Source organism: Tauraco erythrolophus, chromosome 19 (assembly GCF_009769465.1).
Source record: "Tauraco erythrolophus isolate bTauEry1 chromosome 19, bTauEry1.pri, whole genome shotgun sequence".
NCBI lineage: Eukaryota > Metazoa > Chordata > Aves > Musophagiformes > Musophagidae > Tauraco > Tauraco erythrolophus.
The window spans coordinates 1,439,324-1,465,071 of NC_141483.1; the positions used below are offsets into that span (position 1 = coordinate 1,439,324).

The 25,748-nt window shown below is 52.8% G+C and overlaps 1 protein-coding gene across 3 annotated transcripts in view; it reads right to left on the reverse strand.

Annotated features, from left to right (window-relative positions):
• Window positions 1–25,748, reverse strand: part of OSBP2 (oxysterol binding protein 2) — a 114,961-nt gene that overhangs the window by 63,765 nt on the left and 25,448 nt on the right. For all 3 annotated transcript variants that reach the window (XM_086623825.1, XM_086623824.1, XM_086623823.1), the window contains one exon: window positions 22,877–23,085. In XM_086623825.1, coding sequence (XP_086479951.1) covers window positions 22,877–23,085 — 209 coding nt within the window. The remainder of the gene's footprint in view (window positions 1–22,876; window positions 23,086–25,748) is intronic.

Sequence of the window (25,748 nt, forward strand, 5' to 3'; positions counted from 1 at the left end):
CAAACCTCCAACCAAACTGCGGAAGGACGCAGCACGCAGTGCCCCGGAGCGCCGTGGGCAGGCAAGGCACCGCGTCGCCACGCAAACGCCACCGACGGACCCAAACACACTGCTTTCCGTAGTTCTCTGTCTTCCAGGGCTCCTGCATGGGATTAAAAACCACCCTCCATCCCGGGAAGGCACCTCGCTAAGCCAGAGCAGCCCCTCTCCATCGCTCCCCAGCACATCATCCACGCCAGATGCCGAGGGAGCCCACGCTGGGCTGGATCTGGCCGGCAGGAGGCCACCAGGAAAGCCACTAACCCTTGTGAAATTTATTCAGACAGCCGGCGTTGCAGAAGGAACGGATGGATCCCGTCTCCCAGCAGCCCCTACCCTTCATCCCCACAGCGGGATCGCTCTCGCGGAGGTTACGAGCTACATGGCTGTTGGCTTTAGCATGGAAAAAAAAGGAAGGAAAAAGAAAGCAAAAAGAAAATGTCCTTATTGAGCAGTCAGCTGCAGCACTGCACTTACGGTTCCACGTTTCCCATACTAAATCCTGGCCACATGCTGTCAGCAGAGCACTACAGCACGGCTGGCAGCAACCATCCAACCACCCTCTTACCAGCATGCACCACGGAGCAGCCCTTAACTCCATCTCTGCCAGGAGCAGGCAGTGTCCTGCCAAAATAAAGGAGGAAAAAAACAGGAGGGAGGAAAAAAAAAAAAAAGACAATACCAGGTCCCACGGAGGGGAGGTTTTGCCGGGGTTGTCTCCGGAGCGGTGCTGAGCAGGCTGTCGGATATCCAGTCCGAAAACCACAGGGATGCAGTTTTGCAGGGGGAGAGGATGGAATTTGGAAGCTTGTCCCTTTAAATGCTGCTGGAGGTTATTTTTAGGACACTTGCTTAAAATACACAGCAGAATTTCTTTATTTTTATCAGAAATTTCATTATCCATTTTCCACACGTAGCTGCGTTTCGCATTCCCAAACAGCTCAGGAACAAAACCTCTGCGGTTCCCGCCCGCCCGCCTTCCTCACGCCGTCCTCTCGCCCCTCCGTTGTGGGACGATTGGAATTTCCCAGCCTTTAATATTTTACCGGTCTCCAGGGAACAAGCCAGTCCAGAAGAAAAATGCGGCATAAATCACAATTCCATATGGGCCGAGCAGGCGCAGCCCAGGTGCTCCTGCGGGATGTGAACCTCCGCTCGGGGACCTGGAGACGGCACCGCTGCGAAATGAAGTATTTATAGTTTGGAATTGACAGTTTTCTCCCACTTTAGCTGAATAGCAACGAAGGAAAGGCTCATATTCCATCCTTTAAATCGCAACCACTCGCTGTGTATATATATTTTCAAAAAAGAGGCAGGGACTCCGCAAGCATTCTGGGTGGAAAAAGGGCAAAATCTGGCAAATGAAGCTCTCGCCGGCACTATGCATTCAAGGCAGGGAAAACCAACGCTGGCAACGCAGGCGCACGCCAAAATTTTATTAATTTGTTTGCGTTAATTCGTGCTTTGGGTAAGAATCAGCAGTTTTTCAAGGGGAAAAAAAAAAGAAAACACAAACTACATGAGAACTGCAATTTTTAATTGGAAGGGAACACCTTGGCGGGATTTGGCTCGGAATGAGCACTTCCATTTCTGTTATCAGACCCAAGAAGCAGATGGAACCAGGATCTGTGTTTTGACACCAAGATCAGAGCCAACACGTATATACAGCTCTACATCAGTCTGTGTACATATACGTACTGAGACACACACACACACTTGGGTGTCTTTCATGTACAACGTGCCTGTGATCAGCAGAGCTGTGATTTCCTGCAATCACTCCATTTCCCTGAAAATCACACCACTTATAATGAGTTCCGGCCCATCTTCCAACCCAGACCCCCACAGATGACACGAGGCCAACACAACCAACACTGTTTTCTCTGCAGGGCCCAGCTTGGCACCCCAGGCAACAAGCAGAGCCCGCAGTCTGCTAAGGGCAGACAGCAAGAAGGGGTTCAATGGCGACTTGCAAGAACCCCCCATTTGGGTTTGGAAGGTAGGACAGCAAGATGAGCAGGGCATGGAGATGACCACCTCAGCCTCACAGAAGTTTACCCTGGCAGGGGCATGGATCATAGAATGGTTTGGGTTGGAAGGGACCTTGAAGATCATCCAGTTCCAACCCCCCTGCCATGGGCAGGGACACCTTCCACTACACCACGTTGCTCAAAGCCTCATCCAACCTGGCCTTGAACACTTCCAGGGATGGGGCAGCCACAGCTCCTCTGGGCAACCTGGTCCAGTGCCTCACCACCCTCAGAGGGAAGAATTTCTTCCTTAGATCTAATTGAAATCTCCCCTCTTCCAGTTTAAAGCCATTGCCCCGTGTCCTGTCACTACACGTCCTTGTCCAAAGCCCCTCTCCAGCTTTCCTGTAGCCCCTTTAGGCACTGGAAGGTGCTGGAAGGTCTCCCCGGAGCTTTCTCTTCTCCAGGCTGAACAGCCCCAACTCTCTCAGCCTGTCTCCAGAGCAGAGGTGCTCCAGCCCTTAGATCATCTCTGTGGCCTCCTCTGGACCCGCTCCAACAGCTCCAGGTCCTTCTGCTGTTGGGGACCCCAGAGCTGAACGCAGCACTGCAGGGGGGGTCTCACGAGAGCAGAGCAGGGGGCAGAATCCCCTCCCTCGACCTGCTGCTCACGCTGCTTTGGATGCAGCCCAGGGCATGGTTGGCTTTCTGGGCTGACAATACACCACCAGAAGTCCAAGTCCAAGCCACCTTAGCATGACATTTCCTTTCTCACTATTATTATTCAAAGCATGCCTAGTCCTTAATCTTCTAGCATCTTATAGCTGTGCCATATCCATCTCCAAAACCAACTGACAAAAACACAAGATGAACATTAACAATCCAGAGCTCTAATGGGATTAGTGGTACTAAACCAACTCAAACTCCAGCTCACCCATTAAAACAATCAATCGGAAATGCTGCAGAAGTTGAAATCACTTCTCCTTGGTTTAGGTGCAGAAAGCAGCACTGCGTACGGTGCCGGGGGAGAGACAAGCCCATCACTTTACGGACTTACACCTCAGTTTCAGTTTCTAACCAACTTCAAGGTTTCTCTCAAACATTTCCACACCCCAAAAGAAGCACAACCCTACCAGCTGCGGGACCCGGTATTCAAAAAGCACCGAAATTTGGGTGGCTCATGCATGCCCAACTCAGCCCACCTCCTCTGCTCCAGCCTGTGTGGACACAATTACATACTGCGCTTCCCGCAGCACCTCTTCCTCATCCAGCGCTCCAGAGGGGCTCAGCTCCGGGACGTGCGGTGGGAGACGACAGCTGTAAGGCTCCGACCGAGGGTGATCTTTTCCTGGGGACGCTCTCCGCAGGCTCCAGATCCTCATTTCTTCCTTTCCCTTTCCCTCTCCCCTCCGCAGCTCTCATCCCTCCGCACTCGGGGCCGGGAGATGCCTCCTTCTCCTGCCTCCTTCTCCTTCTCCTCCTCCTCCTCCTCCTCTCCCCGCATCCACCAGCTGCCTGCCCTGCCCATACCACCTGCCCAGCCCAGCACACGGGTGGCACGAAACGGGCTTGGAAGAAACAAACTTTGGATATTTCAGCTGTTCGGATTTTAAGAGTTTCTAAGGGAAAAGCACAAAACCGATCACTTTCTTGACCCGTCGGGGCAGATCCCCGTTCCGAGAGCGACACCAGCTACACAACGACAGGCTCCTCGCCAAATTCCGAGTCCTCGCTTCAAACCCTACGGGAGGCAGCGTGACAAAACCACCTTAAAATAATTTTGGGGACTTCTGCCTGCCTTGAAATACCCTGCAATATACTAAGTATAATATTTTAATTATAATAACTATATTAATTTACCACATAATACTGCATTGAAATGTCATATAATACACTGGGTATAATACACTAATTAGAATAACTATAATAATATACTGTATAATACAACACTGCATTGAAATGCCCTTTCCAGAAACACCCAAATATTCCAAAACGAAGCAAAAAAACAACCCAACCAACACCAAACTCAAACCCTGTCATATGAATACAGCCAGGACTTAAAGAATCAGAACAAATGGATAAAGTTTAATACAAGTACAAGGAAATGAGGAATCCCATAATTCTATTCTATTCACACAGGTAACAGTGACCATAATATTTACAGCGGCAACGCCAGACTGGAAGGGATCTTGAGATCCACCAAGGCAACACCCACAGTACCCACAGCACCTCTGACACGACTTGTCAAACCCCTCTGGAAAACTCTCCTTCCAGACGTCGCTGCTCCAGGACTCCTGTGTTTCGTAAGCAGAGTTTTCTTCACAACACCCGAGTTATTTTCTTGCTCCAACCTGCAGGGATTCCTTCTGCCCTCTGCAGACATGAGGAAGAAATGATCATTTTTTTTCCTATGCAAAAACCTTCAGTATATCGGAAAACATCTGCCGCATTGTCAGAATCTACTTCCTTTTTCTTAAAAAAAAAAAAAACCTAAATAAATTTACAATAGTGATTTTTTTTTTTCCCTGCAGTATTTCGCGTCCTGCTTTACTAAATTTCACCTTGTTGCTATCAGACCACTCACCAATTCCCAAACCTCTTCTGTTCCTCTCCTCCCTCTGGGGAAAAGCCATTCACACTGTGTCCACACAGCAAAAAAACTCCTGAGTTTTTCTAAGGGAAACCACATTCAGCATATGAAACCTCCTCCTGCCAACGAGGTAACACGGCACCTTCTCTCTTGTCCTGTGCATCAAAGGAAGAATTATTTAAAGGGTAAAAAGTAAAAGGAAAAAATGTAAAACCTAACGGCATCTTCGCTTCTCTGGTTCTTTAGATTTTCTCATTCCTCTTCTCTCTGCAAGGAATTATTTTGCTACAAGCTTATTCTTAAAATAAACTTAAAAACAACCAGTTCCTCACCTCGGCCACCTGGTTTTGCCATTATCTGCCCCATTTCTGCTCCCAGCAGCGTTCTATCAGCCCTGCACCGACCCATCCAACCCAGGGGATACTGCCACAGTGCCCGGCTCCTGCCGCAGCCCGCACAGCCGGGGCATCCCGTTCACTCCCCTCTCCCTGCCCCAGGGATGTATCACCCACTCCAGGGAGCCTTCCCACCGCCCGCTCCCCTTCCTACGGCTCATCTGCAGAGGACCCGGCTCCACCGGCGAAGCCTGAACCTCCAAGCCTTGGAATCCCAGAGCGCGGCGGGATACGGCTGCGACGTCTCCGCATCCTGCGACTTTCGGCTTCTGTTCCCATCCCCTCTGATTCTTATGCTGCCCTCACTCCCGCCGGGTTCAAACGGAGCAGGGTGCCCGACGCACCCAGGGCTCCGCTGACACAGCTCACGCTCCAAATCTCAACCATTAGGTAATTTTTGCTAATAATTTGGTTTTAGGAAAGCAAAGCTCACACCACGTAGCCCCGCAGTTAAGCCATCTCTGCCCACATGGCACTGGCCCCAATGCCACAAGCTGGAAGTAATGGGCACACAGAAATGCCCAAATATTCCAAAACAAAGCAAAGAAAAAAACACAACACCAAACTCAAACACATAAATACAGTGACAGTGATGGGCACAGGGAGGACCGGAGCATCGCACACCGACAATCGATGTCTCGAACCCTCTCTCTGTGTTCCCTTCCGACGTATTTAATTTTCCATCGTCGCATTCAGTCGTCGGCAGTCAGCCAGCCCCAGCCTGGGAGCTCGGCAGCGTCTCCAGGGAACGAAGCCCCTTAGCCTCATCTCATCCCCACATACCTTTTTTTTTTTTTTTTTTTTTTTTTTTTTTTTTTTACGGTTAATCAATTCACGAGCAGAGTCGGAGAATCCAAAGCTGAAACTCTCTCCCGCAGACAAAATGCCATTTGGGGACAGACACACTCACCACTCCATCTGATCTCCCAGCCCCACCACCCTTGCCTACGGGGCAGCAAAAGACAGCAAAATTACAGTTAATTGCCCCTGGGGGTATTTTCTTTCCCTATTGAAAAGAATTTCAACCTCTGGATATCACCAGGACAAGACGACGCGCAGGTCCGGAGCAGTTTAAGGCCCATCTCAGCACCCCCAGGCTGCACATCTCAAACCGGGGACGCCCAGAAACAAAACAGCGTAACTCGTCCAAGGTCAGGCAGAAAGGCCATCTCCAGAGAAACAGACCGCTGAGGGCTTCTCGTTAGCTTTGCCCAACAATCGGCTTTTTCTTTACATTAGGTTCCCGCCTTCATTTACTTCATTCCACTCAAAAAGCACTGCTGGAGTGAGACGAAACACCCATGGGCTCCACCTTGCTGACACTGACTCCCGCGGTGGGTTCCCACGCTACAAAAGTCTTCGATTAAGGAAGAGTATGCAATTCACCCTCGAGATGGAAATAAAGGGAATAATCAAAAATAACCTTTTTCTAGTGTAAGCAGACAGTTGAAAGAGTGAACAGGTGGCTCTTGCATTAAAAGACTGATGGTTCTGCTCACGGACAGATCGTTGGCACTGCAGGTCACAGCATCCCTCGTTAGGCATCATAAACCATTAAAAAACCCCAAGTTTCATACACAACTTGTCTGTATTTCTGTTTGTTTACCTGGATTCTGCTCTTCGCATCGCTGCCATCAAGAGCCTCACAGGAAGAAGTCGCTCAGAAAGAGCTCAACAGAGGGAATCATTGAACGGTTTGGCTTGGAAGGGACCTTCAAGACCATCTAGTTCCAATCCCCCTGCCATGGGCAGGGACACCTTCCACTACACCACGTTGCTCAAAGCCTCATCCAACCTGGCCTTGAACACTTCCAGGGATGGGGAAGCCACAGCTCCTCTGGGCAACCTGGTCCAGTGCCTCACCACCCTCAGAGTGAAAAATTTCTTTCTTAGATCTAATGGAAATCTCCTCTCTTCCAGTTTAAAGCCATTGCCCCGTGTCCTGTCACTACACGAATTCATTGTGCAAGAAACAGCTACCAAAAAGGATAAAAAAGGACACCAAATTTGAGCTATTATGTTGCTCTTTGTCCTTCACAACATGAAAACCTAACAAAAAATTGTCCTACTGAAGTATTTTGGCTTGGTACAAGGCATGTATATGATGCAAAATCCTGTAGATTTTGGAACGTGTACAACGACACTGCCCCACGTATGTCAGTACCCATCAACAGCACAAAGGACTTGGGCACCTTCCAAGTTCCTTAGATGGTCTCAAACCTGAGACCCCCCCTGCAGTGCTGTGTTCAGCTCTGGGGTCCCCAACATCAGAAGGACATGGAGCTGCTGGAGTGGGTCCAGAGGAGGCCACAGAGATGATGCGAGGGCTGGAGCACCTCTGCTCTGGAGACAGGCTGAGAGAGTTGGGGCTGTTCAGCCTGGAGAAGAGAAGGCTCCAGGGAGACCTTCCAGTACCCTCCAGTACCTAAAGGGGCTACAAGAAAGCTGGAGAGGGGCTTTGGACAAGGGTGGGTAGCGACAGGACAAGGGGCAATGGCTTTAAACTGGAAGAGGGGAGATTTCAATTAGATCTAAGGAAGAAATTCTTCCCTCTGAGGGTGGTGAGGCACTGGACCAGGTTGCCCAGAGAAGCTGTGGCTGCGCCATCTCCAGAAGTGTTGAAGGCCAGGTTGGATGAGGCTTTGGGCAACCTGGTGTAGTGGAGGGTGTCCCTGCCCATGGCAGCGGGGATGGAACTGGATGATCTTGACGGTCCCTTCCAACCCAAACCATTCTGTGATTCTACGAAAATATACAGGTGCTCTGCACAGAGTCTACCATTCCCTGAGATCTGCAAGAATTCGGTTCAGGGAGAAGACCTCTTCCAATCCTCCCAATGCAGCATCCAAGTAAGTGGGTGTCCTGTGTCAAACATCCCCCTGGGCCAGGCAGGATTCCCTGCTCCATCTCACGGTCCACAGGGATAAGCTGTACTCCTCCAGGAGGGGAAAATCCTGCCAGTATCTGCCAGAAATTAAGTACAACCTGCACCAATTTCTGGGAAGAAGAAATGGCGTCCTGATGCTGTGGTCACCGGTGGCAGACAGCCTCACTGCTGGTTAACAGCTCGGAACCTCGGCAGCACCACAACCTGTTGTGCCCGAGAGAATGACTGGTGGTCTACGCAAAGGAGGATGATGAACCTTCCCCCACAGTTTGGAAACCTTCTCCTGCAGCACTGAGGAGCCTATTGAGAAAGTCTGAACAGTTTTTCTATCCCTTCCATCCTTTCCAAAGTCAGCATCAGCATCTTGCAACGGCAGAGGAGAGAAGGACATGATGGTGTGTCTCTGCTCACGTCAATGGGCTCTCTGCGCAGCCTCACTCGTGTCAGGAGCCGAGTGATTACGGACGCCCGATGTGCCAAGTCACCGCCGTGCTCCCGTGCTGCTAAATATAACACCTACCGCTTCCCTCGCCACGCTCTGCCAGCAGTTTGAGCTCCTCTCAGCACATTCGGGGGCAGAACCATAAATTGGATTTTTATCACTCTGTCACGCTTTCGTTCCTCCTTGTTTTCCCTTAACAACTTGTCCAGCTCCAGCTGTAACTGAATATTTAAGTGCCTGGTGAATGGGTTACTGCCAGAGGGAGAGCTTCTCCCCGAAGAGATTAGATTAAAATTGGCGAGGCTCCTTGAAGCTGAATTTTCAGTTGAAGCCACAAATCTAATAACTGAGGTCAAAACCCAATGGTTACTCATCTCCACGAACAGCGTGGTCACGATGTGATGTTATTACAGTACCACGAGAAGTCATTTGACATGGAAAAAGGCAGCTTCAGCACGGCACTCGTCTTTGGAGAAGCCTCTCTGCGCCCCACGCTGGTTTTGTGTCTCAGCACTTGTCCCAGCGCACGCAGGGTTCACCTCCAGTGCTATGGCACCAATCATTCTTACCCAGCTGGACTGAGTTGAGATAATGAACTAATTACTAATTACTAATCAACTCAAGGTACCTATCCTGCCTACAAGAGGCAGGCCATTTCCTCCTGGCTGCGGAGGATGCAACAGTGTCCTTGGTGCCGCAGCCCAGGCTGGTGAGCAACAACTGGTGACCCCGACGTGATACATCCGTGAGACCCTGGGAAGCCCCGACTCCCTCGCCAAGCCGAGAGCCCGAGCCAAAGGAGCCCGAGCCAAAAAAGCCAGAGCCGGAGCCGGGAGCTCAAGCCAGAGTCCTTCGGAGAAGAAGGTAAAGCTGCAAGCCCCGACGTGGTATTCGCGGGAGGGACGCGTGCTGGAGTTGGATGAATGGGCCGGGTCTCTGCTCACCCATAAAGCCTTTGTGAAAACAAAAATGGTAAAACAAAAAGGGGGAATTATGGCACCAATCATTCTTACCCAGCTGGACTGAGTTGAGATAATGAACTACTAATTACTCTAATCAACTCAAGGTACCTATCCTGCCTACAAGAGGCAGGCCATTTCCTCCTGCCTGCGGAGGATGCAACAGTGTCCCTGGTGCCGCAGCCCAGGCTGGTGAGCAACACAGCACCGCCTCCCAGGGAAAGGTGGAGCTGGGTCCAGCCTTCACATCGCTTCACACTCATCCCAGCACAGGGATCCTACCAGGGAGGCTGGTCAGCCACTGGAAAGGTGCTCCCAGGGACCCCCAGGCAGGTCAGGCAGAGCTCCCTTCCCCGCAGAGGGGAGCAGGGACTCACGGAGACTTCAGATGTTGCAGGTTGCCACCTTCTTTCACTGCAACATCCCTTTCAGTGAGAAGAACACTCATAAAACACCCATCCCTGGAAGTGTTCAAAGCCAGGTTGGATGAGGCTTTGGGCAACCTGCTGTAGTGGAGGGTGTCCCTGCCCATGGCAGGGGGGTTGGAACTAGATGGTCGTGAAGGTCCCTTTCAACCCAACATCGAGACCAGGGAGAACACAGCCCTGGAGCCAATTGCCACCTCCTGCCATCCTCCAATGGGGACATTTTGGCTTGTGTCAACATCACCAGCCCCTGCAGAGTGCAGAGCCTCATGCCATGGGTCGACGCACGGCACCGCAATGCCAACCGCGCTGGGAAAAGAGGCAGGGAAAGGATAAAGAGAAGCCAACTTGCAATCAATTAGAGCTGTGCAAATGAAGCTGCCAAGATTTCTAATTGCACATAAAGCATTTCACGGGACTCCACGATCTCCAGAGGTGCCACCCAACCTCAGCTCCCACGTGCAGGACTGAAGCCACCGGCGCAGGGCTCAGCGTCCTGCAAAGCTCCCAGGCAGCTTCCCAGCTCACAGCTGCCCGGTCACCTGCTCCAGCCTCAGGCTCTGCTGCCACACGGACACGAAGAACCGCCCCGTTGCTCTGCCACCGGCGCCTTCCCACGCCATACACCAGTGCCCCTCGGGCTGCAGAGCCCCCGGCACTTTGGAGCTGTCCCATCTCCAGGGTCGCTCCACAATCACCTAAAGCCACAATTCCTGCTGCCCCTCACTCCGTTCCCAACCAGGGGGGACTGTGGACCCTTCCCATGGGGTAGAGGATACGAAGTGCTCAGCCCAACGGGGCTGAGACCCCCCCAGCAGACACCCCCTCCTGATGTCTCCTGACAGAAGCAGCACTCCATGAATCCCACCTCTCACCGATGGAGCCAATGGAGGAGGCTGTGAGTTACTACACAGGAGAGATTTTCTTGTAATAAGATCAAAAGCTGAGCAAAGTAAGTGTCATCATATCCCCTTGAAGCTGATCTGCGCTTCCTAGCATGACAATTTTAACTTAAAGACTTCCAAACTCCGCAAGAATTATAAATTACCCGGGCTGGATCCAGGGAAACGCCCCAAAGCAGTGTCTGCTGGTGTCAAAGCTGGTTTCAGCAGTGGGAGGAGACGAGGTGCTGCAAGAGCACAGAGCACCGCGAGATGCCAGCACAGGCCGGTCAGATGAGCCGTTTCCACGTCGGCATCTCGGTGCGGTGGATGTTGTGGGGTCCCCACGGGGCTCCGTGTGCTGTGAGCAGCCTGAAGCATGGCTGAGCCCGGGGAAAGAGCTGAAATGCTGGAGAGAGGAGCCAGCAGAGCTAGCAGGGTCTGGCTGCTAAACCTCTTCATATATCTTCAGCATCTTCATCACCGAGCTCTCCACAGGGACATCTCTTATGCCAGAACTGGGGAGCCTCCCAGCCAACCCTGCTGAGCTGCCGAAGGCTTCGTGGAAGGAGAGTGCCAGGAGAGGGCAACCTGCTCCTGTGGCATCGCCACGGCTTGGAGCACCGAGCAAACCACCACCAACGCAGTGTTCTGAATCGCAGAACCAACAGTTTTCTTAAACCGCCCTCGGGAGGTGGTTTAAGACCACCAGGTGGAAGAAAATGTCATTTCTGGGGAGTTTCTCATTCCCCCGGGGCAGAGCCACTCGGCAGTGCTGGAAGAAACGCTCTGCACGGTCCGAAATGACTGTGTGCACTCGGATGTTCCTTTACCACGTCCCAAGGGACGTCAGGCGCCGCGGGGAAGGGAAGCCACGCACGGCTCTCCCAGTACACCGATGCCGTCAGTCCTACCAACCCGCCGACCTCCGAATAACAACTGAAACCATCGCGCCCAACCTGAAAAATACACATTCACTGAGCCGCAGGGAGAATCACAGAGGGACTCGCCATGCCCCGCCAGGGTGGCACGGGCTGCTCGTGCCCCACCTCAAGCTCAAATCCAACTCTACGTTCCGCGGACGGGCAGCAGAAGCTGACTGGCTGCGTTAGACACAAACCACACAGCAGAAGCGTTTCCTCCCAGTCGTTCACTCCATAGCGAAAACCAGCTCAGCCACCGAAGAGATGTCTTCGGACTATTTGAAGGGATCAACTTTCATGTAATGACTCATTTCTAATTAGTAAGAGTCGTTATTTCCGAGTTCAAAATTGATTTTCCTCCAACAGCCTTTTGCTGTGCCAGTTAATAAATAAATAAATAAATAAATAAAGCACTGGGGAATTTTAAATGCCTAAAAATAACATCAAAATACACTGAACCGATTGCGTGAGCTGGAAACGTTCCCCCTGATGCTCTCAACCATAGGAAAATCCCTGTTACACAACTAAAAACTGTACTAAAACCACTTACAGGTGAAACTTGCTTGGCTGAAAACTTTCGGTACCAAGCACCCATTGTAACCCCTTCGCCAGAGTCCAAGGCCCAACAGCTGGCGCGAGCCGCCGTGGCTCTCCAGCACCCACAGTGCCGCGTACCGGCATCACCATGAGCAAACCGCAGCGGGAAGGCCCCGGTGACACGACTATGCAGGGCAGAAAGGCCTCCACAAGTCATGGCGTGAGATTCCAGCATCTCGGGATGCGCCCGCGGAGCCGCTCTCTGCCACCAACCCCGGCTCCGGGCTGCCTGCGGCGCTTGGTGCAAGCAATGCCCAGCGGCACGAGGCAGGCTGACCCAGCAGCGAGGGCAGCAGGAGGCAAAGCCACCCCAGCTGCCTGGTTTTTCCCCCCAACAGCAGTTCTGCCTCCTGCAGCACCATTCCCCGGTGCGACCCGGCCACCGCGTGGGAAAGATCTCCGCTCCGGGAAATCCCGGCGGAGATCTTATCAAGCGCAACGAGGGTGGGAAGTCAGGAGCCCACCAGATGTCCTCGCTCGAGAGCTGGCTTGCTCTTTATCAGACGAGTAGCACGGCCGGCCGGGGGTTCCCCCACACAGCCCATCACTGGGCTCCCCGCTGCCGGCAGTGGGAATTACCGACCCTTTGCTGTGTGTCCCGTTCCAGATGCAGGCTCCCTCCCCATCTGCGCCACCTCTGAACAGCCCAGCTCGCCCGGAGCAGCCTCACGGATCAGGACGTGCTGTGCTCGGCCAACTGCTGCTCCCAACCTCACACGGCTCCGGGTGCGTGAAGGAGCTGCTGAAGGTCACAAACACCAACTGTGCAGACCAGAGGTGCCCCAGCAAGTTAAAATCTGACCCGGGCAGAGCATCAAAATCAGCAAACCACCGCTGGTGGTTGGTGAGATGGGACCGTTCATATTGACATCCCAACTCCCGTTATAACCGTTACCAAAATGCCAATCCAGCTAACGTCAGCAGAGAAGTGATGACACACATCATCCTTCCCACTTCTGCCACCCACGCAGGAACGGGGATTTTTAAGATCACAGGGAATACACGCCGCACACCTGGCAAGACCAAGAGGAAACTCATCCTTGGTAACAAACCGGGACTCATCAGGTCCCTGACTGCACCCAAAAGACAAGTCAAAGGGCAGGATCAGGGCAAGGATGGGTGGCCATGGCCAGCGAAGACAGGAGCTTCTCCAATACCACCTGCACGGATGTAGGGCTGCTCCCACACATCCAGGTGATTTGATGATTGAGCGAGGTGGTTGGCTGCTCGTTGAATGAAAGAGGAAAGTGAGGAGCTGAACGGCTGGTTGAACCCGTAACAGAGCAACTCCCCAGAGCAGCATTTCGCAGTCTCTAACTGGAAAGTGAGACCAGCTAAAGGAATAAACCAGACTGCACACTTAAGCTAGAATCACAGACCCATTAAGGTTGGAAAGGACCTCTAAGACCATCAAGTCCAAGCATGAACCCAATCCCATCATGCTCGCTAAACCATGTCCCAAAGTGCTACATCTACGCATTTTTTGAACACTTGCAGGCATGGTGACTCCACCACTTCCCTGGGCAGCCTGTTCCAACATTTGACCACTCCTTCAGTAAAGAAATGTCTCCTAATATCTAATGTAAACCTCCTCTGGCGCAACATGAGGCCATTTCCTCTCATCCTATTGCTACCTGGGCAAAGTTGAGCACCAGCTGCTCCCAGCTCACGCTTTCCCCGCACTCAAACCACGGCTAAAGAGACCTGGAGAAGCCCTGGCAGAGGACACGGCGCTGCTTGCCACAGCCACAGCCAGGCCTGGTGGCATGTCCCACCACCCAGCCAAAGCCTTGGCTCAGCAGAGGTGCTCCCGAGCAGTGCGAGGCAGTGATACACCTACATCCAGCCAGGCTATTCCCAATCTGAGCTCAGCTGCTCCTGAAAACTTCTTTTAAGGCAGAAAGCATCCTGCCTACGCGGTCCCAGCCCCATCGCTGGAAGGGTGGAGGGCTGGTGGCAACCAGAGTTTGGCCAACAGGAGCACAGCAGATCAGAAGAAATCCTGGAAGCTTCGTCGCTCGCTCCCCAGGGTTTCCAAGTGCTGGGCCAAGTGCTCTGGAATGGGATGTGCATCGGCCACTGCTTCATCCCAGCCCATCACCAGAGTCTGCTCTGGACCTTACAGCTTAACTTTGCTTTTGCTTAAGGACAATTAATCCCCCAGAAGCAGACAGGGTGATAAAGCCACAGAAAGCCACCCACACGCCAGCTCCGTGGCAAAGCAGCCACCCACACCATGAACCAGAGAGCTCAAGTGTGGCCAAGTCAGAGCTTCCCTGTATCCGACGTGAAAGGCAGCTGGATTGTGCTGCAGCAGCCTGAGGCCATCCCACCTCCGTTGCAACCCAGGCGGCACCATGCACCAGACCAACAGCACCCAGACCAAGACGGAAACCCAAATACTGGTGACGCCAGACCCCCACAAAGCCTGTCGGAGCAGGGATCCTGGCCACAGTGTGAGCAGCCACCCACAGAGCCCAGATTCAGCTTGTTCCTGCAGCCTTTGAGGAAGAGAGAGGAGGTGGCGAGGGAAAGGACAGGGCTGTGCAGGGAACAGACCTTCGGCTGTGTCCCCAGCCCGGAGACAAGATCCGGGGGGGGGGATCCGGGCAGGGACCGAGCTCTGCCACCCACAAGCACTCACGCGTCCTGCTTTGCCCAGGGCAGCGGAGCTGGCAGCCTCCCACGGAACCCCAGGCTGCAGAAAGTGGCTACCAAAGGCAGGAGGATTTGCTTCTCCAGGTGGAAAGGGCGGTGCTTCCAAACTGCAGGACATGGGCTCGCTCCAGGGGTCACACCGGGATCTCCCAGCAAAACGGAAGCAAGTTTAAATCACTTTTCTCTTGCAAAAGCATCTGTTAACAGAGGCAGGCGTCAGTCCCACAGCCCATCACAGCACGATGAGCAACAGCAGCGCTCCAAATCCCACCGCTGGTCACTAACTGCTCCGAGGTTTTCAAACCAGCCGCTGACAAGTCCTCATTCAAAAGGATACAAAAGAAAAGAAATCCCAACACTAATGCAAACCGAAGCTGCTGCCTCTGTTCTTCCGCACTTCCTGTTTAAAACCGGTCACCAGTGCACGGAGCAAAGCCAGAGGGATCAGGCGACTGATCCCCCCACAATGGGGCACGGGATGCGACCCCGGCCGCGGCACGCTGCCCTTTCTGGGTCTCAGCATTTACGCGGCGGCGGTTTTTGAGCCGTACAACAGCCAGCACCGGCTCCGGGACGTGCTCCGGTCTCTGTCCATCCAGCTCTTCGCGGGGATTAACGCAGAGGCAACGGCTCCTCCTTTCCGTTGCGCTCTCGGAACAACACTGGATACACAGATAAAGCCAAACTTTAGCTGCTACAAGCAAATTATGGGACGCTTCCAAGGCTTTTCCAAACTCTGGCGAAGTAACCAAGTGCCACTTGTCATTCTCCAAGTGAAATAATTAAACAGGACTTCAGGTAAAACGTGTGCGCAGGTTCCGGTGTGTTCCTGATTTTCGCTTTTCACGTCTCGACACGGAATATATTCTGATGTGTGGAAGTGATGAACTCAAAAGGAAGCAACAAAAAAAAAGCCACCAAGCATTAGACGAGGGAAACAGTTAGTTACAAGCAGCTGAAAAACCATGAAGTGATGGAAATGACACTCAGGTCACACACTCACACACAGCAGATACTGGGGTTTGTCCAGAGCGCAGGGTGAGAGTCAAGGAATAATGAAATGAGGAAAAAACACAGATTGTAACGAAACACAGAAGAAAAATAAAACAATAACATGATACAGAGCACTTTTAAAAACAGGAACAAATTTCTGGTAAATACATTATAAAATCAAAAGCATTGTGTCAACATTTTTCCTTAATACTTATCAATTCAAGGAGTAGCACAATCCTCACTGTAGATACTCATCCCTCTCCCATTTTTGCTTGTGAAGCATTTCATAGAAAAATCGAATGGTTTGGGTTGGAAGGGACCTTCAAGATCATCCAGTTCCAACCCCCCTGCCATGGGCACGGACACCCTCCACTACACGACGTTGCCCAAAGCCTCATCCAGCCTGACCTTGAACACTTCCAGGGATGGTGCAGCCACAGCTTCTCTGGGCAACCTGTGCCAGTGCCTCACCACCCTCAGAGGGAAGAATTTCTGCCTTAGATCCCATCGAAATCTCCCCTCTTTCAGTTTAAAGCCATTGCCCCTTGTCCTGTCACTTCACGCCCGTGTCCAAAGCCCCTCTCCAGCTTTCGTGTAGCCCCTTTAGGTACTGGAAGGTGCTGGAAGGTCTCACCGCAGCCTTCTCTTCTCCCGGCTGAACAGCCCCAACTCTCCCAGCCTGTCTCCATAGCAGAGGTGCTCCAGCCCTCAGATCATCTCTGTGGCCTCCTCTGGACCCGCTCCAACAGCTCCATCTCCTTCTGATGTTGGGGACCCCAGAGCTGAACGCAGCACTGCAGGGGGGTCTCACAGAGCAGAGCAGGGGGCAGAATCCCCTCCCTCGCCCTGCTGCCCACGCTGCCTTGGATGCAGCCCAGGACACGGTTGGCTTTCTGGGCTGCCAGCGCATGGTGCCAGCTCATGTTGAGCTTCTCATCACCCAGCACCCCCAAGTCCTTCTCCTCAGGGCTGCTCTCCATCCATTCTCCTCCCAGGCTGTATCTGTGCTTGGGATTGCCCCGATCCATTTGCATTTGCTCTTCAACTCGCCAAGGGAAGAACAGCACTGATCCCTATTACTACAACAGGATACTTTCTCCCCCTAATTTTGCCCAACCTCCCAGCTCCTACAGCCACGATGCAAGACCAAGTAAGGACCAAGAAGGATTTTTCCTCCCAGTGTACTTGCACCAAACTCTTCCTAACATCAGCTCAGCCAAAAAAAGTGCCTTTTCCTCCCCCTTGCCCGACCCTGCCAGCTCTACAGAGGAAAGCAGGGGCCCGAGGGGCTCATGTGGCCCCACGCAGCATGGCTGCACCAGCAGATTTCTACCCACTTGAAAGCGATCCACAAGCCACCGCAGTGGCATCCCTCACCCCGACGCCAGCTGCACAGGAGCCGCCGTGGCGTTAACAGATTTGTAGCTAAAAAGGAATAAAGTGGGTTATAATTTAACATAATCATATTTAAAATACTCAAAGGTTTCCTTTAAGATCTCTGTGAACACAACATTTCACTCCAAAAATTCTGGAAATCACAGCGTCAGGGACACCTCACAGACCCGAAGTTGGCTGAATTCACACCCAGCATCTCGGGTCTTCATCACCAAGAGATATCTTCGTGTCGCACATCCCGTCCCCCCTCCTCCGGCAGAAGCATCCTTCCGAGCCCCTGCGTGGGAGAAGCTCCCGCCCACCGCTGCCACGCTCCTGCTGCCGCAGCCGCTGCCCAAACCCTCGTCCCCTTCGCTCCTCTGCACGGACACCTTCAGTTATTTATTTTCCGGTGGTTTATTAACACGGAGTACAAGCAGGAGCCCGAAAAGCCGCTGCGCGGAGAGAGGCGGCACGCTCGGTCCCGGCTCACCGTGTGCAGCCGACGCGCGCCGACTCCTGCAGCGGTATTTTAGGAACCCTGAAACACGCTCCGGGAGCTCGTGCCACACGTCTGCCAAGAGCATAAAAGCGCCTGGAGAGCGAAGCGCCAGGTTTGCCCCCTCCCCTCCTGCTCCCCCGGCAGCAGCACAGGCCACGGGCGGCGGTGGGGACGTACCGGTGGTGCCAGGCAGGCATGAGCATGTCCTGCAGAAGTGGAGAGCACCGTGAGCTGGGACAGTGTTTTCCACCCTACTTCTTTGCAACGCTGACACGTACTACTTGCCCCACACCTCTCCATACCGAATTGTTGGGTTTTTTTTACACTAGAAGATCATCTTGGAGCGTTTGGCCAGTCTTTCCCTTGCCTTTCGCTGCTGCTGTTGCACAACAAAGCCCCTTCCATCAACACGACGCCAATGCTGAGCAAGCGGCCACGCAGAACGGGCGGCAGGGGCACAGCTCCGTCACTCATTCCGGAAAAAAGAGGCGGCAGCGGCACAGCTCCGTCGCTCGCTCTGGAAAAACGAGGCTGCAGCAGTGGCGATGGCCCACATACTGCAGTCTCCACTGAGCTCCCCGCTCCTAACGTTTAATTTGTGGTGTTATGTAAGTACCTTTTTCTGCGTTCCTTGGCTATAAGCGATTATCATGGATTACATCTGCAACAGAATGACACATAACATCATATTGCACCTGGGAGACAAGGGAAAGACCAGCACCAAAACGAGGAGGTGAGTGTATTTCTCTCCATCCCAACATGCGAGTGACGTGGAAAACAGTAACAAAAGAATTAAAACCAGATTAGCAATAAAAAAAAAAAGGGGGGGGTGGAGGGGGGGGGTGGAGGGAAGTCCTGGCTTGCGAAATACTGAAAAAATCCTAAAAATTCCCCCCATCCTCCTCCCATTTCCTTGGCCAGGCAGCAGTGGGAAGAAGGGAGCAGCTGGAGGCTGTGCAGATCTCCGACTGTTTACAGCCCATTTCAGCTGAACGTCCACCCATCAGGATCTCATCAGCTGCAGATATTGGGAAAACGTGATTAAGTACTCGCCCCCCTGGGCCTCCCATCTCAAGGCCCGCAAACTTCAGGAGTTAAGAAAAAATCCCAGGCTGATGAGACACACTCTAAAAGCAATGAAAACAGGTAATGACATTTTTTTTCTTCCTGTCACTTGAATTTCCTAGAAGATAGAACCATGGAATGGTTTGGGTTGGAAGGGACCTTCAAGATCATCTAGTTCCAACCCCCCTGCCATGGGCAGGGACACCTTCCCCTACACCAGGCTGCCCAAAGCCTCATCCAACCTGGCCTTGCAGCCACAGCTCCTCTGGGCAACCTGGTCCAGTGTTTCACTACCCTCAGTGTAAAAAAATCTCTTCCTTATGTCCAATCTAAATCTCCCCTCTTCCAGTTTAAAGCCATTGCCCCTTGTCCTGTCACTACACACCCTTGTCTAAAGCCCCTCTCCAGCTTTCCTGTAGCCCCTTTAGGTACTGGAAGGTGCTGGAAGGTCTCACCGCAGCCTTTTTTTCTCCAGGTTGAACAGCCCCAACTCTCTCAGCCTGTCTCCAGAGCAGAGGTGCTCCAGCCCTCGCATCATCTCTGTGGCCTCCTCTGGACCCACTCCAGCAGCTCCATGTCCTTCTGATGTTGGGGACCCCAGAGCTGAACACAGCACTGCACGGGGGTCTCCCAAGAGCAGAGCAGTGGGCAGAATCCCCTCCCTCGACCTGCTGCCCACCCCAGTGTTTCTTTGCTGCTGCTGCCACTCTGCAAAGTCGAAGTTCTCAAGAGGCCAACGCACAAGGTGACAAAAATCCAACAAGTGATGCGGGTACAATATGGTAAGTGGAGAAGACTGAATTATTCAAGAGCTTATAGTAACGCGAACAGAGGGCGATTACAGAAATCTGATTTTCAGGACAGACAAAGAGCCCAGGGCTGCACTGAGTACATGGCTGCTCCTTCCATGGGATGACAGAGCTGGGTACCACGAGGGCAAATCAAGTTTACGATGACTTCATCAACGCTTTATAAATCCAACTAGAAACAGAAATGCCAGATTTGGCTGAGCAGAGGCTAGAGGTGACCCGCCCGATGGGTCAGGGACCCTTCTGTCCTAACATTACACTACACATTTATTTTAGAGGAATTAAGCACCACGTGGTAATTGAGGCGAGAGCTTAGACAGCAGCTCAGCTCTACTCTCACTTTCTGCCACTAAACCACGCAGGATCATGAGGCAGGTTCCTCGGCAGAGAAGCAGGATGAGGACAGTGAGCTTTCTCACCTGACATCTGTCAGTACTTACTCGTGTCCCAGCTCACGGCTCGTTACCAAAATAGTCACCAGGGAGAGCGGAAAGCAGAGCTCCATCAGTTCAGCATGAGAGGGAACAGCAAAGTCTCCCATCTCACACTTGGTTTGGGTAATAGGTTTTGCTATTTCTTCAAAATGGAAATTAAAATCAGTCCTGTGAAAACAGCGCAGAATCATGGAATGGTTTGGATTGGAAGGGACCTTCAAGACCATCCAGTTCTAACCCCCCTGCCATGGGCAGGGACACCCTCCACTATACCAGGTTGCCCAAAGCCTCATCCAACCTGGCCTTGAACACTTCCAGGGATGGGGCAGCCACAGCTTCTCTGGGCAACCTGGTCCAGTGCCTCACCACCCTGAGAGTGAAAAATTTCTTCCTTAGATCCCATCGAAATCTCCCCTCTTCCAGTTTAAAGCCATTGCCCCGTGTCCTGTCACTAGCACCTCTCCGTGCACAGCCCAAGCGAGGCAGCAGTCAAGCTAAAACACTTTCGTATCTGTTTATTGCAAGAGAGCTACTGGGGGAAAAGACTCTTTTCATCAACCCCAGAACAGTCTCCCAGTTTAACCCGATCTGCCAGTCCTGCACCTCATCAAATCTCAAACGCCAGGGAAGCAGTGAGGGACCACTGATTTGTGCAGACACAAGCTAACAGAGAACCCCAGCTTACACTTGAGCACGTTTTATGTTCAGCAGCTCATCTTTAAAACATCTCCAAAAAGAGGTCAAGCTTTTTTTTTTTTTTTTGATTAATTAACAGTGTCTTGTCCCCTCAGACCAGAAAGAAAAGCCTGGAAAAACAAGAGTTTGAGTTTTTATCTCCTCTCAGCTCCCTAGCCTGGATCACAGCAGTGCCCTGCAAAGAGCTGAGTCAGCACAACTGCGAGGCAGCGCAAGAACGAGCATCCAGACCCAAAACCAGCACTGCCTCCGCACTGGCCTTACCCTGAAACCACAGCCTGAGCTCGCTGGAGCTGGGAAGTCAGCACGTCCAGTGTCTGAAGACAGGAAGTCTCTGCGTTTGCTATTTTTATGTAAAGACACAAACCAAAATAACGAACGGCGCGTGACTCCGGAGGCAGCACCGCCGACATCCTCCTGCAGCCCCGGGGCTGGCGGGGAGCTCAGCCGCTGCTGCCCGCGCCGCTCTCGCATCGCCACGGCCCCACGTTTGGGAAGGCAAAGGCAAAGGCAGGCACCGACCTCTGCTGCATGCGAGATCCTTTCCCAAATACCTGCTCGGCCAAAGGACTCACTTCCCGCTATGGAGAACGTGATGTTCACTGGACCCGCAGCCGTCGTGCCCAGGGGTGAGCTCGCCACAGCCACGACCCGGCACAGTGCCACTCTCTGCCAGGCAGAACCGGAATCCTCTCCTCAGTCAGCTGTACTCTCTGTTAGTGTTTACACACGCTCCAGAGCTGCAATGTTACGGGACAGAGGGTCCATGGCACTTTACATAATTAAATCCACACACGCTACAGCCCCGACACTGAAATAATTATGGGAAACGGGTAAGTGGCTCACACACTAACCAACTTCTGCATGACCCTGTGGGATGGCTAATTAATACAAAAACCAGCCCACGTTAATCCAGGACTGGGGGCTTATTGTCCTGCAAATCAAACCGTTGGCACTCTGCCACTCTGCTGCTCTCTGCCAAACATTACGGTAAGCACAGACCCTCCCGGCGCACTGCCCCGGCCAGCCGGCATCCCGCACCGGCAGCCAGCATCCCATCACCGTCCCACTGGTACACAGACAAAGAAGTTCATGTATTGTCTTCCAAAGCCACGGTGACACTAACTTCGACAGTGTGTTTTCTCAAGGCAATAGTGTTGGAAAAGCGGTCGCCATCCGCACAGCCTCCACCGCCACTCAGACGGAGAGCTGCGCCCTGCGGCCACGCCACAGCACGCTACGGTTATGCTGCACACGCAGCAGCGGTGGCCCTGGGGAAGCACAGGTCCTTCTCGATGCACTGAACCAACCACAGCTTTCCTTGGTGGCGACTCTGAAAGCGAAGCTTCACGAACACTTTTCCCTACGGATACGTATCCTCTGCAGTCGACAGTGCAGAGCAGCATCCGCAGGCGTCCCAAAGTCCAAACCCAGACCAGGACAGTGAGACGCTACGTCAGCACCGAACCACAGCTGTGCAACACACACCTTACCACGGCTTTCCCAGGTCTCACCATCACACATTCCCTTTCTGGAATATTCCGGGCATTTTCTTAAGCACCTAACGAACCCGTTACACAGCCGAGCGGTAAAAAGGACGCTCTGGGGAGGAGCCACCCAACAGGCACGGGGCTCCAACAGCTTCGCACAATGCAGCTGGCCCAAACACATGCTGATAAACACCACACCTCAGCGTAGTGTGTGCAGGGGGAGAAGGAGAAACACGTGGAGAGAGAGAGAGAGAGAGAGACTGCTCAACTAAATGTCCGTCGTTCATCTACCAAACTACCCGAAGCTATGGGTGAATAAGAAAGGCCCAGCTCTGGCACCAGTTGTGAACTGGCGGTCCGTGCAGTGCCAGCGACCACTGCACCTAGTGCCTCCTGCAGCATTCCCCGTCCACATGGACCAACACAAAGTCTCCAGGAGAAAGGCACATACATCTGCCTTCCAGAAGAAGCACCATTAGCTCATTTTTACTGGCTCTCTACAATTTACAGTCACTACCAGGAGCTTCAACAACTCGCTCAATGCTGCACGACCAGATGAGACGACGTTTGGTGCACAGAGGGTTGTTTAAAGCCCTTCGTGCCTCTGTGAAACCATCAACTATTTTTAATTGCACATGAAATAGTATCTGCCGGGGTTTCTGCACAATTTAGCAAGCACAGATGGGCAGGCTTACAAGGAGGTTTCAACAAGGATCCAGTTGCGCGTTCGCACGCTAAGACGCACTTTACCTGACTGGTTGTTCCTCATGCGGATGGCTTTGGCTTTGGCCAGCTCCAGGGCCGTGACCCAGCGCTGCCTCTCCACTTCCGAGTTTGCCTTCAAGTGGTATGTCCTTCCCCCGTTGGAAAGCACGATGTTACAAGAGTCCTCCGTATCGATATGAGCCGTGGACAGGTTGATGGTCCCGCGACACGTGTGGGCCATTTCCGCCTGTGTCCTGCACAGGAACAGAGGAAAAGAAAGAGTCAGTCCCTCTGCACCCAGCCTGTCCCCAAAACCTCACCGAAGCACCCTCCCGTGCAGCAGGGATCCAGGGAAACATCCCGAGCAGGCAGAGAGCACACAGTCACCAAAGTCAGACAAGCTCCTCGAACAGAAAAACAAGGACAGGGCTGCGGCGTTTGGATCGAGCTCGTTCCCTCATACGAACATCACCCCCGGCATTTCGGCTGCTGGTTTCGCATCCTGCCGCACCGATCACTTCTGATTGCCCCAAAAGTAGAATTACCAACTGCACCCCACCGGCCTTTCTCATCTCACTGGCATTGCTGCTTTTCTCCCTTCTCCCTACTACCCCATCTCCAGCATCTCATATTTGGTGGCTCTCTGTGTCCTCTCCCTTCAATCCGTGTCTTTCACCGAGGTGCAGTACGACCTTGCACGCAACGATCTCCATTTGAAAAGCAAACCAGAGCAGTGCAACTCCTCTCCAGCTGTTAAAACACCTTTACTACCCAAAAAAAAAATTGCTTGATGCTTCATTAGGCTCACCCGGATGAGCAGGAGGTGCTCCTGGGGCTGACCTCCCGAAGAACTAACCCTCCTTCCACCCCAGCTGGGCAAACCAGGGAGAACCTACCCAGCAGCAGCCTTGACCAACCACCATCCCATGCTTACAGCCCCATCCCCAGATTTCACGTCTAGGGACCAAAGCCCCCCAGCCCAGACGAGAGCACAGCATGTGCCTGCCCCACAGCCCAGTTCTGCTGGTCCCAGCCAGGGACTGGGCACAGCAGGTTGCTCCAAAGCGATGACCCCTCCAGCATCCACGATCTCCACCATGAAAGCATCTCCACGTCTTCAGACGTTCTTAGCTCTCCATGGGGCTTTTAGCTTTAACAAAGCTGAAATGTTCACCTGATTTTATTATTTTTTATTGATTAGTTTTCCTCTTTCTGCCCCAGGAGAGCAGCGGGTCCCATGCTTGGTCATGTCAAGGTGGCAGCGGGTGTTGCGTCGGCTGAGAGCTGCCTTCTCGCACGCAGAGAGACGCTTGGTCTTCTCAGAGCATACAAGCTGTGGAAGAGCCACGCAGAAACCGACAGCCGCTACGTAAACCATGGCTTAACAGTGCTTTCAGAAGCACCTAAAGTCACTCGTTTTAAAAAAAGGCAAAGACTAGGAGTTTTAAAAGCACTTGGGCACAAAGATAAATGCCCAAGTAGTTCCAAAACTGCCTCTTCGCCCACTGCTGCATTGCAGACACCTAAAATAGCTCTGTAAGGATCAAGCCAGCAAGTCCTCAAGGTTTCCACCAGTCCAGCAGACACACTCAGACCAGCCAGCGCCGGCCCAGCCGATGCCATACAAGCCCCCGCTGATGCCAGGGCAAGCATAGCAGCCATCAGCCTCCGCTGCCTTGCTGCCATCCTGGGGGCTGTGTGTTCTCCATCTAGGGGGGTACAGAGGCTGTAACCCCCACATCCCTCCAGCCAGGAGGGGCTCAGCAGCACCTGGAAGCCAACTCCTTTGGACAGGATGAATCCAGAGTGTTCTCCTCAATCCTTATTGTATCTTTCTATCTTTTACCACCCATATTCCACTTTTTACTGTTATTTGTCCACCCCCTTTCCCATCCCGTTCCGCTCTGCTGCACACCCACCCCTAATTCCTCATTCCTCACCCACCTTGACACCCTTTCCACTCCTCTGTACCATACTACCTATCCCTCCCCAGAAAGCGAGACTACAATAAATACACTTGTCATTGGGCCATTTCTGGGTCCTAACGGGTCACGAACTTTCCAAGCTCCCCCCAGCACCCACAGACCACTCACCACCCTGCACTTACACTGCGCAGCAAGGTGGGATCCTTCCCAGCTTGTCCATACAACCAACCTCGTTAAAGAGATGATGTAGAACAGACATCGTTAACACTTGGAAAATTCAGTTCTTCCGTGTTTTCCTCCCTTCTGCTGCCGGCTATCGCTTCCCACGGCACGGTTTAATCTCACCCAGCATCTCCACCCACATAAGCAGTCAAAGGTCCAAGGAGAGTTTAAAAGACCCTAAATCCCCCTGAGTCCAAGTGACCATCCTGGGTGGATGCAGGACGCAGGAGCAGGACGATGCTGTCATAGGAAGTTGAGGGAGGGGATTCTGCCCCTCTGCTCTGCTCTCATGAGACCCACCCTGCCGTGCTGCGTTCAGCCCTGGGGTCCCCAACAGCAGAAGGAGATGGAGCTGTTGGAGCGGGGCCAGAGGAGGCCACGAAGATGATCTAAGGGCTGGAGCACCTCTGCTCTGGAGACAGGCTGAGAGAGTTGGGGCTGTTCAGCCTGGAGAAGAAAAGGCTCCGAGAAGACCTTCCAGCATGTTCCAGTACCTAAAGGGGCTACAAGAAAGCTGGAGAGGGGCTTTTTAGCAGGGCCTGTTGTGACAGGTCAAGGAGTAATGGCTTTAAACTGAAAGAGGGGAGATTTCCATTAGATCTAAGGAAGAAAATTTTTACAATGAGGGTGGTGAGACACTGGCACAGGTTGCCCAGAGAGGTGGTAGATGCCCCATCCCTGGAAACATTGAAGGTCAGGCTGGATGAGGTTTTGAGCAACCTGGTGTAGTGGAAGGTGTCCCTGCCCATGGCAGGGGGGTTGGAACTTGA